At 43.0% G+C, this 21,028-nt stretch overlaps 1 protein-coding gene and 1 long non-coding RNA gene across 5 annotated transcripts in view; both read right to left on the reverse strand.

The window, feature by feature from the left end:
• The window catches only part of BCL2L13 (BCL2 like 13), a 36,629-nt gene extending 17,299 nt beyond the window's left edge, over positions 1–19,330 (reverse strand). Inside the window, exons 1-5 of one of the 4 annotated variants that reach the window (XM_039570305.1) lie at positions 19,240–19,330; positions 13,841–14,018; positions 4,938–5,048; positions 3,833–3,989; positions 1,792–1,861 (exon numbers count right to left, since the gene is read on the reverse strand). In XM_039570305.1, the coding sequence (XP_039426239.1) occupies positions 1,792–1,861; positions 3,833–3,989; positions 4,938–5,048; positions 13,841–13,961 (459 nt within the window). In that variant the 5' untranslated portion in view covers positions 13,962–14,018; positions 19,240–19,330. Of the gene's footprint in view, positions 1–1,791; positions 1,862–3,832; positions 3,990–4,868; positions 5,049–13,840; positions 14,019–17,186; positions 17,208–17,695; positions 17,925–19,239 lie in introns of those variants that run through there. The other 3 variants (XM_019288747.3, XM_010404135.4, XM_039570306.1) reach the window with 3 other exon arrangements.
• Positions 19,331–19,777: 447 nt separating this feature from the next.
• On the reverse strand, positions 19,778–21,005 carry LOC109145243. The gene is made up of 2 exons (XR_002046530.2): positions 20,869–21,005; positions 19,778–19,966 (listed from the first exon to the last, which is right to left on the reverse strand). It is a non-coding gene; the product is annotated as an uncharacterized LOC109145243 (long non-coding RNA).
• Between the last annotated feature and the right edge of the window lie 23 nt (positions 21,006–21,028).

Here is a 21,028-nt window from a genome sequence, read left to right on the forward strand (position 1 = left end):
TTTTAAGCAAAAAGCGTAAAAACTCAGCAGTGGAGGATTTCAAAATTTTTTACTACGTTTATTTTATTATAGAAATTCAATTTGGCCCTTTTGAGGTGGTTTGGGATTTGTTTTACTTTAATGAGAGCCTTATTTCAAACAGACAATGAAGACCCTTTTCCTTTGTAGAATTCAACATCAACATGTTGTTCTAACAGCTTCTTTAGGGAAAGAATTAAGCTGGGCTGAGATGGCAGGAAAGGTATCTAGATCTCTTCTGTTATAAAATACAATTCTGATTGAGATGATAAAGGAAATTAAAAGGAAATGAAACCAACACAAATGTATTCCATCTCCTCAAAACAAGGATTATTGAAGGAACTGCTGGGCATTCCTGGAGCTCCAAGCTACCACAAAAACAATACAAACAGGTGCTGTGCTAGGGTACAAAATTTCCATTCTGGTTTGCTTTTGGACTGTATGTTTTGTAGCAACAAATGTTAGGGGCAAGCAGAGCTGATGACAAAGACATGTTCTGGATGATGCTCTCCCCCACAAGCTGGTGGGGACCAAAGTCCACGAGCCCCAGGGGCTGCAGGAATGCAGCAGCAATGAAGGCTGAATCCTAAACCCCCAAATGCAGCCCATTCAGCCACCCAGGGCTGCATCTTCAGGAGGTGGGGACCCAAAGCATATTGACCTGAGAAACCCCATGCACCTCCTCCCTTGCCAGCTGAGCCACAATGTCTGTTTTTATGCTTGGTTTTAGCTTTCACCAGCTGAAAAGTACAATGTGCTAGCTTAAGCCACCTTCTTGATAATCAGATTTCATGGTTGTTTAAACTGAAATGCTGTGAATCACAAGATGACAAATTGAAAGAGCACACACAAAGCAATGATAATTGCTGGAGCCATGGGCAGTAACTTGTCATGCAGTGTTTATTAAACTGCTTTACAAGTGCCCACACCCTTGGTTAGATGAACAATTTCTGAAGTAAGCAGGGAAATCTAGTCAGGGAAAAGTCTTTCTGGCAAAAAAAGGTAAAGAGGGGGGAAAAAGAGCTCTTGTTCTAATTTAAATTTAAGACTACATTTTAACACTCAAATTGTGATTGAATTTGCAAGTAGTTACTTCATTCTTTCATTCTTTTTCTAGTACCCACTGAACTCATCAGAGAATGATTAGGGCGATGAATTTGAATGATTAATGAAAGATTAATCTGGGAAGAATAATTTACTCATTCTACATTAAAAGTATTTTAAGATAAGTCGTTTACAGATTTGCATTTTGTTTAAAAAAGAAGATTCCTATCATTTGAGATAACTACTCTTGAAACCAGGTAGGTTTCCATCCTTATGTTTTCTGAACAATTTAAATATCATGAAGATCCTGTCAATTTTTATTTTCACCATGTTCAGTGCTCTTTCTTACATATATTTTAAACCTGATATTGGAGCACGGAAAGAGTAGAAAGTATTATGAAAAAACTGTCTCAGATTTTGTTCTAAAACTGCTGCAGAAATTAACCTCTCTTGGGAATTAAAAGAAAATAAATCAAGCAACATGTCTAACTTCTCATTTTACTAAAGGAAGGTTGACTTAACACTTCCATTCACTAACTTCTAGCTAAATTATCTACAAAACTACCCACTGTGTGCACATCTACCACTCTGGCAGTGCAATTTATTTCATACTAAAACAAAATTCTTTCTATTCCTGGCCCTCTGTGAAGCACAACTGTACCCAGTACAAACAATTTGGACATCAAAGAGACATGGGACATATGCAAGTGAAAGTCACTGATCTGGTACCTTGTTCCATCCACTGGCATGAGCAGCTGCCTCCTGCGTGCGCTCCCGATATTCCTGATATGTCACCGGCCTGCAGAAGTTAAACCAACACTGAAAGTTATACAAGGAAACAAAAGAACATGAATAAAATAAAGTTCTCCATTTCCAGAGAACAAAGTATTTTCACATGTATTACAGCAAATAATTTTCAAGAGCTAACAAATCTCGCATTTCAGGACATAAAACACCAGCACCAGACAAGGTCATCCCGTTCTCCTACTTACACACTTTCATATACCTGGTTGGGTGAATTTCGTAATAATGTGATACTCTACAACTTAAAAGACATTAGATAAGCACGTTCTCTGATATGCTACAAAATTTCTAAGCTCTTGCATATGGGTTTTTTATAATATAAGACTTTAAAGAACATTCCACTAAGAAATTCGTACCTGAGGCTAGAGGCCAATGCAGAGTAAAATTTTATCAACAATACAGGCTGTGGACCAACACAGACTGTTTGACTGCATTAGATTTGAAACCTTTATTTGCAAGAAACAGCACTTTTGATCCCAAAACCCCTTCATATTTCAGTAGATACCTCTGTTCTAGATTTATGTCTCTACTTCTCTGAATTGGGATGATGAAATTCCTCTCTTCCATACTCTTTCCTCCAAAATGGCATCTAAGAGTCAGTAACAGCAAAGGCTTCCTGCCAAGTGACAGCAGAAGATGCACTGCTTCAAAAGCAGCTGTCCTCAGCCACATCATTACAAAAGGCAAGTTCAGACTTTAGCTTAATGGAAATAGTGGTAACTGGCATTGGACAGAGAACTGCTTACTGAACTCCAGGAACCTGTCATGATCTGACAGCCTACGGTAACTAACACTTTTTTATATGCATGTAAGAGGGCAGGAAAATACAAGCCAAGTAAATATTGCATCAAATAGCACTGCTCTAGCAACAGGGGGAAAAGAACAGAGTTAAAGCACAGTGGGGAAAGCATAATTTGGGGTTTGTCATTTTAAGGGCACTCTCTTGACTTCCTTGGCACATTAATTCTTTGAAACCAAATCCAAATCAATCAGTGGGATGAGAAGAGCGGCAACAGCTGCAGGAAGGATATCATCAAGAGATTAAATAGTAACTCTAGTTTGCCTTAGAAAAAGGCAACACGGTTTCACAGGCACTTCAGACTTTATGTATGTACATATATAAACAAAAAAATTACTCAGAATGCAAATATTTTCCTATAGAAAACATAGGAAGCCTAGATCATCAGGGTATCAACAAGCTGGAACCACTTCAATGCACGACTGCATTTATGCAACTGTTCCTAAAGCAGCACCTTCCAACTCCAGCTCTCTACCAACACATTTTGGAGGTCACTCAGAAAAGCCCCAAGTAGTTCATGTGAACCCATAAATTGCAGGCTGGTAATTCATAATAGAAAACCAAGCAACCACAACAACTGTACCAATTTGCAAACACATTAATTAAGATACTAGCATGCCAACTGCAACATGCTATTTAAACAATAAGCTTAAACTGGCAGGACAGCTCTTAGAGCACCAAGGTTAGCCCAGGAGCCCACACCTGCTTCAGATGTGTACCTGAAGGGTGGTCACAAGGTTTCTAAACACCATCCTTTCAGGGAAACTCTCCCACTCATCATGGGCCAGACCACAAACACAGCTTCAGCTCCACTCTTAGCTGTAAGGCCAAAGAAGTTAACGTGGCTACAGCCCAGCATTCACAAAACTGGCAATGGCAGCTGCCAGTTTCACCAGCAACTCAAACTGCTTGGAGCAGCCTCAGAAATTCAGTAACAAAAGCTTAGAAAAATTTTACAACTTACATTGCTGCAAAGGCCAAATACCACCAAGAAATATTTGCACATTACATCACAAAACAAACAAACAAACAAAACCCCAGCCAGATAAAGGAACACTGAAAAAGAAAGAAATACAATACAAGAAGCAGTCCCAACTTCAGCATTTCAGCAGCAGTCACAGTGCAAAAGGAAACACCTTCCCTTTGAAAAAGCAAATGGAAACTCACTTGCTAAGCAAGCTCTGCAGTGCTTTGTGCAGATGTTCCTTCAACTCCTGGGACACTTTCTCCCCCAGATGAGCCAGGCAGTCTTCTATCGAGCTCTCTGGATTGGCAGGGCTGAACACTGGGGAAGTGTGGCAGTCAAACCCTGTGGTGGTAAATGCTGAGAGAAGAAGGTACACAAAATAAAACAGATTCACAGAAGAACATCAACAGTCTCAGATTTCTTATCCCAGCAGTTAACACAGTTTACATGAGGGATGAAAAAATCACAGCTCTGTAGTCAAAGTATGCAGTGAACAAATCAGGGTAAAAAAATGTCCAAATACATTCTGAAAGTGCTACTTACAAGGCAGAGATGACTTTGAACTACATTTCCCCTCCAGCTCTTGTTTCACAACTGCATCCCAACCAGCAAGTTTGCTGAATGGGCAGCTATTCTCCCATTTTAAGCTGATGCCAACCCTGATGGAGCAGCAAAGAGCCTCTTTTGATGGTAAATTTGTCCACACATGGACATCTCTGCAGCAGTACTAGAGTATCATTTTTTAAAATATTATTTTGTTCATTTAACCTTTTCCTTCTCAGTTTAAAATTTCTAAGAAAGCTCCATATGAATGAACTTAAACAGCTCTAGAGTGTTTCTATTTCAGATTTCCGATTTGCAACACACATGCAAAGCAAAGATGGGTTTGAAATCATTCCTTGCTGGGAGTCCTATAAAAGCCACATCCACAGGTCAAAGCACATCACAAAAAATAAACCTGGTGGAAGGGAGAAATGTGATGGTTTAAGTCCACACTCCTCAAAATACTAGCTCCTGAGGGCTTCTGCCATCAACTGCAGCAGCTTAAGGGCTGCTTACTTTTCATTATTTATAGTAGCCTATTAAATGTCATCCAGCTGTTTGCTTTGGCTGGGCTCCACCACTCCAAATGGTAACGTTTAACTATTTTACTCCATGTGACAATGTGTACAAATCTTGTGGGGGGAGGAGAATAAAGAGATTCAATGTATTCAAAAATCTCTTTAACTAGAGTACCTGTTACAAATTAACCACCATTACAGTGCATAGAGATTATGGATTGAAATGGGAAAACCTGAAGAGCACCTTCCAAGATTTCTTCATCAAGACGTTTTAGCTCCTCCTCGATTTCTATTTTAATCTTCTCCAAAGCCTCTTTCTCCAAAGCATGTTGTGCCATAAGCTGTTGTTGAGTCCCTGAAAGAAACCAGAGAAATCATTTAGATGTTTTAATTCCATGTTTCAAATCAGGTAGATAATGGAAAACGGTATTGAAATATTGAGTATAAAGGAATTCAAGGTGAAAGTTCTGTTTCAGACAGCAACAAGTATGATTCCTCAAGAGGACTTATTACAAAAGTTTTATTACATGAACCCAGAGACAGATAAACTTCCAGGCCTATTCAAGGTAGAACTGGTGCTTTAAATATGAAAAAAAACCCAAAACCAACAGAACTGTAAGGCTTAAAACAGAATACACAGCAGCTTTAAAAGCAACGTCTTCAACTGAAGACCAAATCAAACCAAGGTACATAAACAAGCAGCCATTATGCCTAATACACTTATTATCAAACTACACCGAAACAAAGCAGACTGGCATAAACTTCATTTTTAGTGGCAAAATATAAAATTTATATTGATGCCTGCAAAATCGACAACATTCTCAGAGCAACTCTGCAATGACATCAATGAAGAATCCTGAAACCTGTGAACTGTGCCTCATTTCCCTGGTCATGAGGAGTCTACAGGCCACAATGAAAGAATTTAAGACTGGGTTCAGGCAAAGGACCCCACAATTGTCAGTCAGTTGTCAATTCTCCTCTCCCAACCAAGAAATTTAGGAATTTGAAATGGCTACATATCCCCAGAAGTTCACATGCCATGGTTTGGGATCACAAATACATAGTCTATGTGCTGACTCGAGATACTGGTAACAAAAAATTGTTTCAGCCATATAGTCAGGATTACATAGACTCTCAATCATCTTAATCATTATGCTGTACCAAGAGACACAAAACTGTTTCCAAACAAACCAAGGTATTTAGGACATTTGAATCTTTAAGGAACTGCCTGCTAAATGTCAGCATTTCCAACATAAGGTGGGTATGGCAAAGGTAACCACTCAAGTAAATTTTATGAGGTGGTACTAACACGAAGATTGTATGTCCTTGACAGAGTTCCAGCTCCAAACTCTTGCTATTTAGCTGCTTTTTCTTTGGGTTTGCTCATCTCTGTTTCTTCCATCAGCTTTCAGGCATGTTTTCAAACCCCTTTCTTAGGGCACACTACATGAACTGTTCCATTAACTGCTTCACTTCTTGCTTTCACTGAACTTCACCAACCAAGAGTCCACCACTGAAATTTTCTTCTTCCTTTCACTCAATTCCTTAAAATGTTCTACTTAGAGACAAAATGGAATTGCTTCGTAATATTCCTCAGAATTCTTTTTTTTTCTGAAGACATTCTTTGGGACTTCATGTTCTCTCACACCCACGACTCACATACCACATCCTGACTGAGCTTCTGGTTACCCGTGTCCACTGTCTCTTCCTCATTCCCCCAAATACTGATGAGCCAACCTACCTCACCCTTTCTGCACCTACACCAAGGGCTACAGCTCTACCAGGGCATCCACACAATGTTCTGCTCTACAGACATTCTTCACTCAGTTGAAGAAAACAAAAAGGGAAACAATTTGTATCTGTAATGTTGGTATCATCTGACTCAATTTCCTCCTCATCACTTTCATTTCACATCCAGATCTTCAGGTAAGTCCTGTTAACAGCCAGTGGAGCTTTCTGGCACATCTTTTTTCATTCCTGTTTCAAAGGCACTAAATCATAATTTGGTGGTCTTGTGAACGACAGCTTTATGGCCTGTTTTCTTTGGTTTGTTTCTCTGCTGGAACTCACTCTAAGTGTTGTACTGCCTTCCCTTTTCTTCCACAATGGGCACATATAATCACTAAATTTCGTATAAGGGTGTGTGAAAACTGTAAAAGCACTTAACACATGCAAATGTGTAGTTAACTACCCACTACTGAAGTACACTGTCATTTTCTGTATTTAAAAAAACACTAGACAGTAAGCTTTCAAGGTCTCCTACAATTGAAAAATAAGTTACAAATCCACAGTATCAACCCACTGAACGTGTGTTAATGCTTAAAAACTCAGCACAAGTACCCCTCTAAACCAATGTATGCTTAAGTCAGTGTAAAATGTTCTCATATATTTCTGTGACCGGTCTAAAAGAACAAAGGATAATCAGTTTAATTCCATTTTACTTAACCACTCATGTTCAGAATAACTTTATTTAGCTTCTTAAATCCCTTCCCAAGTAGTCTCTCTTTGCCACTCTAAGTAATAAATTCCAGAGAGGAGCAAACCATTCCTCCTTTTGGTTAATGCCCTGTCAGTTGCTTCTTTGAAGAACTAAACCACTGCTTCAGAGTCAAGTGCAACAAGTGTGTGCAAGTGCCAAGCCCTGTCTGAACCTGCGCTTCCCCCCGTGTATGGAAGGGACGAGGGGCTCAGAGGAGCACCCATTCTCACGGGACTAATGTGACGATGATCACACATGACAAGCTGTCATACTTGATAAGAAGTCACCCGGAAGATGGAAGGAAGAGAAATTCCAGTGCTGCCAGCATACAAAAGAGCTGTTTAGATAATCAGCACTGCAGTCAATGGTTTCCATCTCGTAACACCCACAACTTTGCAGCAGCTGCTGATTCCGAGAGCACCTGACTATTCAGTCATGCCAGAACATCAAAACCCTACCCCTCCCAGAGCAGTGACTCTGCACTGTTTATTCCCCTGATAACAAATGGATTTCAGCTTTCTGCATCTCCTGGATATTGACTGCTACCAACAAACACTGCACACAGTGTGGGAGAACAGCATATTCCAATAGCAAAGGTCCTAAGTGAGGGGCATATTTTTCTCAATTAGTCAACTTCCAAGTCGCCAACAGGTAGAAGAAAAAAGTAAAACCAGCTTATTTTAGATGAGAATATATTTTCATTATTAAGGATGCAAATGGTCACACCAGAAATGGTGCTTGTAAGAGCCATAAGCATTGAATGCTTTCCTGTGCTCAAGAAATGGGTTTGCCTCTTCTGGGCTTTTGGTAAACCAACTCTGCAAGGCCTCTTCCCAACCCAGAGGCACAACAAACCTCTGTTACATGTTCTTACACAACCAAGTTAGAGCATTCTACTTTCTATTTACGGAATAAATGTTCCCTTTGCCACAATTATGTTAAGATTTTGGGTTTCAGGTATTTGGAACTAACCTGAAAAGCAGAGGAAAATGTGTTCTGAAAGTCCATCAGGCATCACATCAGGGACCATCAGACTACTAAATAAATGTAATACTTCAGTAAAACTCCAGAAGCTCAGTAACAATACGAGACTAACCCGTTTGCCAGGGTTGATCCCAGGAGGAGGAGGGATGGGATGGGAAGTCATTCATCAGAGCTACAGAGTCTGCACATCTGATTCTACAATGCTTGTGCCAAAACTTCAGCTAACAAGGGACAACAGCAACTATAAGGGGACTGAAAAGATCTTATGCCTTTTTAGTTCAAGGGAATGCAGGATGATTGGAAAAGAAAGCCACTGGTGTCACAGAATGCTCCTGACTTACTTTCTTTCATGCTTGTACTTTTAATTTAGCAATACCTTCGTTTTCAACTTCTCTTAGGTCTCTATATTAACTTCTGTACAGCTAAGTTAAAAATTTACTTTCAGCATGACAGTAGTATTTCTTTAACATCTCAGACCTTTTTGAACATTAAGATTCTAAAATTACTCTGAGCACTGAGAAGTGACAGATATATAAAAAATCTCTTTACAAATGTTTTTATCTCTTTCCTTTAATGAAAAGTACATCCATTACTCCAGCACACTCCAGAACATGGACTGCCACACATAGATGTAGCCCTCGATTTCAGAAATGTTTAAAAGAAGCTCTTTATAAACCATACGAAGGCTCAGCTTAAAAGAAACTAAAAAAGTCTAAAATATTACCAGCCAAAAAGAGACAAGATATTGCCAACTAGCAGCCTTTTTTTTTTTGTTTGTTTTTGTGGGCAGAGAGGAGGCTTAATCAAGTGGGAATTCACAGCCCAAAAAGCTCCCTTTCCTTGCCTCAGTTCAGGGAATAGCTCCCTTACTAGCATGAACTGGACTGCTCTGACCTGCAGTGTGAATCTTTACCGCCCAAACACGTGTGTTTGCCCTAAGAGCAAAGTCTCTAACAAGTAAGTTCAACCTAAAAAACTCCTTCATTTCCTACAGGCCAACAGTAGGTACCATGTGTGTGGGAAACCATGAAAATGGCTTGATCACTAACTACATACAGCACTTCATAGGTAATTCCAAGAAGATAATAAATGGTCAAAAGAACACCGTGCACAATACCTGGATTAAAGTACTGTGGATAGCATGCACCTCAGGGAAACTGTAAAACTGTCAAAACCTTGCTCACCTCTTGACCAACCTATGTCACCATGCAGTAATGGCACTGGCTATAAATCTTTCAGATGCTCTGCAAGATAAGGGATTATTTAAGATTTTTCACTCTGTCAAGGAAAACACAGAAAAACTACTTTTCTTCACACTGTTAGTCGTAGCTGCAAGCTCATGGGATGGTGTCAAGCAATGGGGAAATAGATTAAAAAAGAAAAATACATTAAAAGTCACTCCTCGATAAAATACAAAGAAACATTTATAATACAAATATACTGAATCACAAAACCAAAGTACTTTGACTCACTTGAAAAGTCAGTAATACTAACAATCGCAGCTGAGTGGAAGTTCCTGTAATGAGAGTGACTTCAGGGAGGAAAGTGTAGAGATGTTTTCCAATACTCGATACTTATTTTCTGTGTCTGAACCAGTACTCATAGGTATGACAAGAGTTCTGAAAAAACACAAAGCATCTCTCCACAATCTAATGAACAGACAACTGAGAGTTTCCACAGATTTAAAATATATCTGTTGCCTCAAACCACATCAACTTACACAGGTGATGCTACTCTGTGCGTTTTATCAATTTATCTGAGTTTGTCCACCTACCTGAAAAGTCACCAAAAGTAACAGAATTTACTGCTAACGGATTTTGATTTAAATAAACTGCAATGACTGTTACGCAGAATCAGCATTCTGGCAAAACTAACAGGAAAAATCTCTTAAAGTACTGGCCAGTTAAATTTGCTGGATTCACCTCTGGAGACACTGAAATCCATTACAGAATACTATAGAGCTGTAATGCTAAAAGATTGGCTTGTCCAGTAAAACTGTCTTTTCTTCAAGGGTCTGGAGTACTGTGGATGGCTCTTTCTTCAGCCGCTGCACTGAAGAGAAGATAACAAAACAAAAATTTCCAAGTGCTCATCAGGTGTTGATTTAGATCAACCTCATTTGCTTGAAGCCAGAAGCGATTTCAGTGTTTGCAATTGAAGCCATCCTTCTTGCAACAAAACCAAGACCAACCAAGAGACCCAAAAGGAAACACAGTGAGGTAATTTTCTATGTAATTTCTCTGAATTTTCTATTCACTGAATAAAAATCCTCCCAAAACCATCGGTCTTGCAAAGCACACTATGCCTGCAAAAAATGAGAAGTTTTAACTGGAAACCTATCAACCTATCTTAAAGTTTTATTCTTATCTCAGTTTTTGAAACAGCAAGACGTACACCAGAAAAAACCTAGTACAAAATGAGGGGAAACAGAGGCGTATGATAGTAGGAGGAAAGAAAGGGGAACAAACAAAAGCATTCAATCTCTCCTACCAGTTCTGGAAGAGATAAAATAGTACCACTCCTGTTGGGAAGGATCACTTTTTTGGTTGGGTGTTTTTGACCACCAGATATGCTTTCGAGTTTAACTGGAGTGCTGAAACTTCACTGAGATCTGGGAGACTGCTGTAGGAGGAGACTCAAGGGAGACACAGAAATCCTAACACCTAGTGTGCCTTTTTTCCTTATCTCCCATGTTCGGTACACACGCAACAGAAAGGCAGAAGATCCTCCAGCGGGTGACACAAGGTGGCTGTAATTGGGATGCTGAACTGCCCTCTAGAGGAGTCCCTCACTCTCCCAGTCAGGCAGACAAGGAGGTTAACACCACCAGGGCAAGCTAAAACTTGTCTTCCTGGATACTCCCATTATACTGTAATATGATTCAAAAAACAGACCAGGACTACAGGCCCATTTGGATCTAAGAAAAACAAATGAAGGGAAAGTACTACAAACCAGAGTCAATGCCTCATATCAGTGAAACACAAAATACAGGAGTGTTCTGCAACTGGAAAGGAAACAGGCAATAGCCAAAATCACTGCTTCCTATGGAAGGTCTGTCAGCACAACAACCAAATCAGAGCGAAATAAGATTAAGGACAGGTGTTTTTTATTGGAATCCTCTCAATTCACAAATCAATGGTGTTCAACCATAGAGCAGAAAGACTCCTGACCAGCATTTTGAAGTGCCACGGAAATCCACAATGGAAGAAGGAACTTGGGATCACTCAAAGTGTTGTACCAACAACTGGTGATGGTGCTTGGAAAACACACTGACAAGCAGGAAGCAATGTTGTGCTGTTGTTACCCCTCCCTTGTTACCAACCCAAGAAGTCTCCTCCTCAGGACAGGATTCCAGACAACAACTGTTCATTTCCATTTCCCGGCTCTCCTGTCTCCCTTGGTCTAACCAGGTTTCTCAGCCCACACTTGGGACTGTAACACCCAGCTACCTCCCAGCAGTGCATTAGGCAGGGCAGGAAATATCCATTATGGGCTGTGCTCTCCTCCTTGGGGAGAACATGGAGCCCGGGGAGCAGATTACAGCAAGGGGGCATCAGCCGGTGCCAAACAACAAGGAGATACAGACTGGCTACATGGACTACTGGAACTGCTCAGTAGTCCAAGGAGATGCACACAGCGCTCCAAAATAACCACACACAGCCCAGGAGTGCAGCTCAAACACTCTTTAATTACAAGCAAGGAGAGAAAAAGTAGGAGAAAGGATTTTTAAAATGTAGCTAGCAGACAAAAGAAACCTCTCAGAAGCATGGAGAGCAGAAAACCACCACCAGGAAAAGTGAGTTAGGAAAGAACGAAACAAATCCTGAAGCAGAAGGATAAAGCGTTTGCTTAGTTCAATACAGCCTGAAGTCCATTCAAAGCATTACAAAATAGAGTGAGAAACAAGTTGGCAAATTAAAAGTAAGGCAAAATTATTTAATCCAGAGCCTTTGACCAGAAAGCAGCAAAAACACTGAAAGAGAGACCTAATTAAAGTGAAACATGAGCAGGAGAGGAGACATTGTGGTCACTCTCTGGTTTGGGGAATGGGGTGGGGAAAATGTAGGAAGATTTCCTGTTTAGAAGTTGTAAAGTATGAATGCTTTAGAGAATCCTAATAGCAAGTCCAACTACACCCTGCTGTCACACAAGCTAAAACATCTAAACACTATCTGAGAAGTCCTCTTAATTGACTACAAAATTTTCATTTAAGCATTTCTAGTTTCCTCTTCAGAAAGTTTAAATATACTGCTGTAATTCAGATTAGAAGCTCAGAGGTTTCAGTAATGAGAATTACTTGAAAGGTTTCACCTCAATTTGCAAATACTTCAAAGGCAACTATAGCCAAATTATTTTTGAAAAGCTTTAAGACTGACATTTTCCTTTCTGAATCTTGTTGTATTTATACAACAAAGCAGACTCTTACACATTGAACTTTTATATATACTCAATACATTTCCAGTTACAGCCCAGTTATAAATGGGTGGGATTTCCAGAATGAGATGTCATCACTAAAATAAGCACATTTTTCAACAAAGGGTTTTATGAAACAAAGGGTTTTATGAAACAGCTAAGGTGCCTCTTCTTTCATGGACCACAGATGCAGTCAAAGTGGAAGTAGCAAATATACCTTAAATATACTAACATTAATATTTTATATATATATATATATATATAATTATATATAATACAACCAGCATATGGTATATGCTCTAGTGCCAAGCTGAAAAGCAGTTCTGTCATAACTTTGATGCAATCTTTTCTTTTCAAGAATTTCTCACTTCATGACAGGTAAGTTCAGTAAATGACAGCATATGCATTCTTAAATGATTGTTCAAAGAGAAAAAGTAGATTCTGAAGACTCTCTCTATTTGGTTTGGGTGTTTTTTTATCCTCCTTTCATCAGAATAAGTTCTGAATCACAGAACTAGCAGTGACTAAAACATCATTAAGAAGTGACAAGTCACCCAGGCAATCCTGACAAACAACATTGCTTAAGTGCTTGCCACCACAAAATAAAAGTTTTACCCCCTACGTTTATCTGAAACACAATCTACCAAAATTGTTTAATTCTGCCTTCTATTTCTTTACTTAACCTCTTTTATCCATAAAACTGTCCTAGAAGAAACATCTGACTCCATGCAGTCCTTGACTTCTAATTAAATAAATAAACAGAAGTAGCATAGGCCACGTCTCTGCACCAGCACTGACTGACAACAGCAGGAGCCTCAATGCAACAGGGCAAAACTATTTAGCACAGCAGATTGCTCAAGCCACCACTCAGTTTATGGCAGTAAACACCACCTCACCCCTGCTTACTTCCACTTGTGTCCCAAACAAATAGCAAGCATGGGCTGAAGTTCTCATGATGGCTCAACAAAGGTAACATATATCCATCCCCCCTGGTCTCAAGACAGCAACTAAAACCACTTACATGCTTCCTAAACACCAGTCAGCCCTGGCACAGCTCAAATTAAAACAGTAATCTGCACACAAACAGCTTTGTTTCCATCAGCATCGCTCATCTCTCAACTGAAATTTATTCAATTTTCAATGAATGAACCAAGAGATTCATTACACCAAACATCAGGCTCACGCGCTGCATCCCTGCAGAAAAACCTGAAGAACTAACTGTAAATACAGCTGCATATGTAAATGGCTACAGGTGAATACGCAAATATTACCTTGAGTTGGAGGAGGAGGATGCTCCTGTGGCTTGTCCTGTGCTAAAAGGCCCAGGTAGCTGAGCACTACGTATTTGGTTTCATAGTGAAATCCTACAGGCACGGCGATAGCGGACGCCATCGGCTTGGCTGTGTTCGTGTGGGGCACGTCGGCTGCGCTCTGGGGAACCCAGGAAGGCTGTCAGGAAAGAGGAAAGGGTTTTGTTTGTTTGTTTGTTTATAAGGCTGCAACAGGTCATGCACTCGTACAGAACAAGGAGTTATGCAACAATCCTGAAGCAATATCCAGGTTTTTGCCCTGATATCCTATGCATTCTTATTTTAATAAGAACCATGCAGAGTAAACCCAACTGCGCCCCAGTCCAGCTGCCTGCCTGCTGCCAGCAGTGGCATTTCTCACTCCTGCCTGACACACACACTCCCAGGGAAGCAAAACGAGCAGTTCCTCACCACGTGTCCTCCTCCCAACGCCTCCCATCCCAACCACACACAAAAATGCACGTGCTCATGCAAAGAGGCTTCAACGGATTCTGAAGACTTTGTTAATCACAACATGAGGTAAAAAGACAGGTTCCAAGGAGTGTCTCTTTCCCTAAGCCTCCCATGAATATTTTCCCGAGTCTCTGCTTTCTCAGGTTCACTACTATGATGCTCAAAAATTGCAATGCAGAAAAAGTGACCACAATTGCCTCAAATTCATTTTACTGTTCCAACAGCAATGGAAAACATATGGTCAACAGAGTAAATTCCATGTTCATTGCAGGGATTGGAAGAACAGATGGTTGTTTGTCCTGGATTTCTCACCCAGACATTATTAAGTATAAACCAGAAATCCACACCTAACAGCAACATCTGGCCAAAGAACTCCACCCTGTTTCACTCTAATTGTTTTGTTGCTTTTTTCAAATATCCAAATAAGACCAGCAGGAAAACTAAGGTAGAGAGAAATTAAAAGCAACGAGGTAAAAAGTAAAATTTCAAACAACACCATGGAAGTGGGGAAAAAGCCATGCAACAGATTAAAAAGATGTTTGAGATTAATCAACATGTTTTAGCTCTTTTTATTTGGCAAAGTCTGGATAACTACTTCCAACATGCTGTCAACTTAATGAATCAAATAACACTATCCAGGGGTTTCTGATAAACTCTTCAAATTAAGTTCTCCAGGACTTCAAAGAGTCATTCCCAAACAAGCAGTAGCCCATTCTTGGCCTCCAGAATGGATGTCTAAATGAAAGACACACAAGAAAGTTTGTGCTACGGAACAACTGCTGAACAGGCACTGAAAGAGACAGGCAATTTAATGTGAGACTGCAGTCACATTTAGAAGAAAAATTTATATCAAGTTTAAAGCAGTTAGAATGAGCAACATGCTATACACAGGGACTAGAACTTGGACCCTCTCAAGAGAGTTATGGATTACACTGGAAATGCCTTGAGACTAAAAGAAAGAACCAGGTTCCAAAACCAAAGAACAATCTGCAAATGAAGCCTCAAGATTAAAAATAATAATAATAATTAACTGAGAAAGCAAAAGTAAAGCACTTGCCTGTCTAGCTATTCAAGATGTCTGGGCTAACTTCTAACCCCTCCTCCCTGAGAAGGAATTCAGATTAATAGCAGTTGTACACTGGTTACTGCACATAAACTGAACTAGAATTGTGCTGTGGCACGGTTGCTGTGGGAGTGGATAGCTTGGCAAAGAAAAATTTACCACCAAACTAAAAGCTGCAAAAGGAAAAGAACTGGTATAAAATTGGCTCTTTAGAAACTCTAGTTTCTGAAACTCATTCAGTATTGAAAACAGAAAAGGGATCTCTCATGAAGACCATACTATGGCAGCCCTGCCTCTTGCTCCATGTATTTGAAAATGCCTGAAAGCCTTTACCAGAAAGGTTTGGTTGTCTTTGCTGCAGCTTGAACCTAAGTAGTGAATTATATACAGAGGAAGCAATAAACTTGGAGTCAACACTTCATCTATGCTGCCTCTTCCATCCCAAAGTACTCTACAGGCAACATATCCTGCTTCAGAAACCTAAGAAATCACAGCAGAGAAGAACCACAGCTTTTTCACAACACAGTTACCCTTGAGCCTCTTCCATAGCTGAGATTTTCATAGAGGAAGAGGATTTGGGAAAAAATAATTGCTCTGAAGACTTTAGGATCCTTTAACAATAGATCTGCTCTTCAGACCAGACCCCCACACGCAATCACCACATCACATGTTCACATCACCAGGTGTGAAATGTGCCATGCACCAAAAACCAAAAGCTCCCCGGCACATTTCAGTTCTGGTTTGTTCAGTAGAGATCCACAGGCCTGAAAATCAAAATGCTTCTCACAATGCCTACACAGTGAATGGGAGCCCTTCCAGACAACCTGAACTGATCTCTCCTGAAAAAAATTAGCCTGACAGATGGTCCAGAGACATCCAGAAACTGTGCTGTGGGCCAAAGAAAAAGTCTGTATATATAACAGAGATTATTCTTCAAAATATAATTCCAAATCAATGCAGAAAATGAAAGAAAAAAGTTGATCAAAACAAGCATGACATCCAAAGCAGCACAGGGCAACAGGGAGGCCTAATTCACAAAAATTTCAGTGTGCTTAGCTCAGCACTTCTGAGGGGACGAAGGGGAAAAAAAACAACAGAGAGAGAGAATCGGACCACTGCTTATTTAAATAGTGGCTAATGTTTCTCTGGGAAAAGAAGGATGAAAAAAAAAAAAAATTACCTTGGTGGATATATTTTGAGAGGCAGTTTTATACTGAAAAGAGAAGGGAGACTTAAGAACTTGAATGGAAGAAATCTTCAAATTCACATAAAAGAATGTCATGAGTGGAAGTGCACTTCAGAATCACTCGTCTTCCTTTGAGAGAAGCCCACAGCACAGTAACTGAATGACTCGTTTTGGATTGTGAATGACTGGTTTTGTTTACAAAGAGAAATACAGAAATATTGACTCAGATACTGTAAATATCTCAGAAAAGGCCATTTTTTCAGGAATGAGTGGGATTGAGAAAGGACACACAGCTTGAGAGACCAGATCAGAGGAAAGAGAGCTCTCCACTAAAGGAGCAAAATGGAAGAGAGTCCAGAAAGTGTTTAAGAGGATAAGCTTGTACAGGAGATGCAATGGAGCAGAGGAAATAAGGCATTACACAGAGTCTGTGTCTCAACACCAGGAAAAGAGGGTTGCTTCTGGTTTGACAGGTTCCCTGCAGGAATACTGTCCTCAAAAAGCTAGAGAGATCAACATTATTACCCATTACTCCCTACAAAAAATTCACCTTTCCCAGTTCCTGCGCCCTTGGGGGATAGAAGGCGATACCTGTTGAAGCTTACTTAGCTTGTCACTCCTCCGGCCCTGCTGTCACTTGTTTCATGTGGGCTGAGCTGCTCAAGCGACCTGAGAGCAGGAGTTGCAGCAGGACTGACATTTCCTCATGCAATCTGTCACGTCCTAATCCACGGCAGAGTTATACGTTGGATAACGGGCAGCACAAGCCTACCAATGAATACAGCGAATATAATCCCCAGCAATGAGGCCGGGCTGTGTTTTAGTCCCTGTCTGTAAAACCCTACCCTGCATCAAGATGTGTTTACTGTGCATCGTTCAAACCCCAAAACGCAACATCACTGCTCTAGCGCCCAGAGCAGTTCAGCTGGATTTTACAAACAAAACAGCAGGCAACCAATGTCACCTACGGATTTCAGAAACATCAGCACCGCCACAGACCACCTGCTTTATCCAAACAGCAGCACCACCGCCCTCGGCTTCCACTCCGAAACGGAATCACTCCAGAGCTGGATGCATTCCCCACCTAGAGCCTGGGTCGCCAGGCCTCACTTACCAGCTACAAACTCAATCACCCCAAGAGCCGCTGTGGCCGAACACCTCCTGCTGCTGCTGAATTATTGCAATGCACGCACGGCCTGAGCCAGCGAGCGCTCAGCCGAGCACGGGCAGGCACAGAGGCAACGCGACGGCAGCAGCGCAGCTCAGATCATTTTTAGGGCCGCCTGACATCGATACGCTCATGGTTTGGGTCGTCTTGCCGGTATCAATCTCTGCAACAGGCGGCCACTCTCAGTTCAGCTGCATCTACAGCCTCGGGTTTACACGGTGCTCTTCACCAAACATACCGAATTCCAAGGAGTTGCAGGTCTACAAAACCACACCCCATATCAGCAAGATGGAAAATATTCAGGCACTCTGCAGCCTTAGCAGAAGGCTTGCGTAGGGATTTTGGATGAGACTTGCATGTGTGGACTAGTTTAACCTTGCAACAGTTTGTCTCTGAAAACACTTCCCATAACAGGCAGGACTATCCAAAGCACCCAGTTGTGATCAACTTGGGAGATAAATTCTCCAGAGTACTTTTCCAACTCTGTATGAGGGTATGACTAAGAGACTTTGTAGTAAACTGAGAACTACTCAGTTCAAACATGTCAGTTCCTACTGGAAATGAATCAATACTGCAGCCACTACTGATCCCCTGGTGGCACTTAATGGGTAGAAATACTGGAAAACATAATTGTTCTTTATCTGGACAGTGTTTGTAGCTGACTTTTGAGAGAAATGCAATTAAGTGAGCATCCTAGGCAAACGGTATGATTTCTCTTCTAGAAAGTAAAACAAAAGCTGCATGAGTTATCCACTATAAAGGTCCTCAATTTTTTGCAGCTTCAACCCATCTCACCACAACATTAAATACCGGCAAACACAGCTTTTACTAACGAGCTTCCATTCGCTTTCTGTCATGACGTGCCTATTTGGGTTTGAGAATCCGAAACAGCCGCTCCAAGTTTCAGCGGCGCCGGAGCCGCCCCCGGGAGCGCAGCCGTGAGCCCCTCAGTTACTACGGCGATGAATGAGATATTTATACCCGGGCGGGCGGGCACGGCGTCGGGATGAGTCACCGGTGGGGCCGTGCGGGACTCGCAGCCTGCGCGCTGCCGCGGCCCCTGCAGCGGGGGAGCCGCCGGCTCTCCTCGCCGCCGCCGTCCGGGAGCTGCCGCCGGGGGCCCGGCACGGCCCCTTTACACACCGCTGCCCGCCGGGTCCGGGGTGTCCCGGGGGTGTCCCGGGGGTGTCCGGGCGGAGCGGGGTCCGCGCGTCCCTCGGCCGCGGCGGGGGCGGGAGCGGCACCGGCCGCCAGGGGGCGCGTCTGCCCCCGCCGCGCCCTCACCGGGGCGCGCGCCCGACTCTCCCCCCCCCCCCCCCAACCCGCCCGTCGCGGACGGGGGTGCGCGCGCGGGAGGGGGGCGGGAGCGCGCGGTGCCGCCGGTGCCCGCTCCCCCACCCTTATATTAAAAAGTAGACGCAGACAGACAGGTAGGTAAAGAAATAAATAAACAGCCCGTCCGCCCGCCCGCTTCCATGCCCGTTCCTCACCTGCAGGCGCCGCGGGGAGGAACTGGAGGTGGAGAAGGCGGAGGAGCGGCCGCCGCTCCCGGGTCGCTCCCGCCGGGGGCGGTGTGGGGGAGGGGGGGGGGGGCGGGCGCGCGCGCGCGCTCGCGCGCTCGGCCGGTGCGCGGGCTCTGCCCTAATTCGCCGCCGCCGCCGCCGCCATGATGGAGGGGGCGGGGCAGGAGCGCGCGGGGCGCGTCGCGGCGCGTGCCGCGCGTCACGGCTCGCGCCGGGGGGGGCGGGGCCCGGGGGGGGCTCCGCCCGCGTCACGTGACGGGGCGGGGCGGGGCTGGCGGGGCCTGCGGTGGCCGGAGGGACTCGGTCAGCCGGGAGAGCGCGGGTGGGGCGCTTGGTGCCCACCGCTCCCGTTTTCCTCATGGACTCGGAGGAACAGGAGCCCTGGGCAGTCCAGTTTCCGCGGCCTTGACCTCGAGGTCACGTGGCTACAGGTGTGGGTTAGGAGGGTCACAGTCCCAAACCGAACCCACCCGCAAGGCAGGAAAAGAAACAGTCTGGATACAGCTGCAACCATATTTGCTGGTTTATTTAGTAATATTTATTTTTTTAAAATACACATTATTGTCACGTACTATTATATATTATTTCTTCTTTTATTTATTCAAACTTGGTTTAAATATTATTTAAATGGTGTCTGAAATAATAGTGAAGCGTTCTGAAGACCCAAAATGCAAGTTGATTTCCTGCGTTGCACCTGCAATATGATAAAACATCAAAGTGACACACATAGTTTTATAATAAACTTTTATGTAGAAAAAAAAAAAAGCACAGAAAAAAATAAGGAAATAGAAATAAACCAGGAAGAAGCATGGATGTGACAAATACCGCATTCAGCACTGATTTTAAAGGAATAATTCTGTCTTTTCCACCAAATGTTCCTGCAGAATGGAGATGGAAGCCTCTTGCTGATTAGAACGAACAAGTACTATTATAGATGATGAAGTTTTCTGGAATTTTGCTATAAAGAAAAGAATGGCAGCAGTAACAGAACTCCTGCAAGGCCATCCTTCCCCTCCCCTTGTCCAGCTGTTTCCTGCATCCTTCTGCTTCTCCTGTGATGAGGAGCTCAGGGCACTGCCAACACAAAGCTACTTTAGGGCCCTACAAGCAAGTTTGTCGCCGTGTTCCATTTCTGTCTGCTGCAGGTTCAACTCATTGCAGTGTTTCTGTGAAGTGGCTCCGTTTTCTGTAACAGTGCTCGTGGAACTGTCACCAAAGCCAACGGGTTATTGTGCCCAGCTCTGGTCTCCTCAGTACAACAGAGACTGGATCTACTGCAGAGGGGCCAGTGGAGGCCACGGAGATGATGAGGGGTCTGGAGTGTCTCTGTTACGAGGGGAATCTGCGGGAGCTGGGACTGTTTAGTCCAGGGAAGAAAAGACTGAGGAGGATCTCATCAATGCATGCAAATATCTCAAAGGTGCCAAGGCGAAGGTGCCAGCCTCTCTCTGGTGGTGCCCAGCGACAGGACGAGGAGCAGCGGACACAAACTAAAACACGAGGAGTTCCACCTCAACACGCAGAACTTTACACTGAGGGTGGCAGAGCCCTGGAACGGGTGGTCATGGAGTCTCTCTGGAGACATCGCAAACCCACCTGGACGCGTTCCTGTGCCACCTGCTCCAGGTGACCCTGCCTGGGCAGGGCTCGGACGGGACGATCCCCAGAGGTCCGTCCCTGGCCGTTCCCTGGCTCCGCGCTCCTCGCCATCCCTCCCGGCCGCGGCAGCGACACGCGCCCGCCCCGCCACACAGCG

This window comes from Corvus cornix, chromosome 1A (assembly GCF_000738735.6).
Source record: "Corvus cornix cornix isolate S_Up_H32 chromosome 1A, ASM73873v5, whole genome shotgun sequence".
Classification (NCBI taxonomy): domain Eukaryota; kingdom Metazoa; phylum Chordata; class Aves; order Passeriformes; family Corvidae; genus Corvus; species Corvus cornix.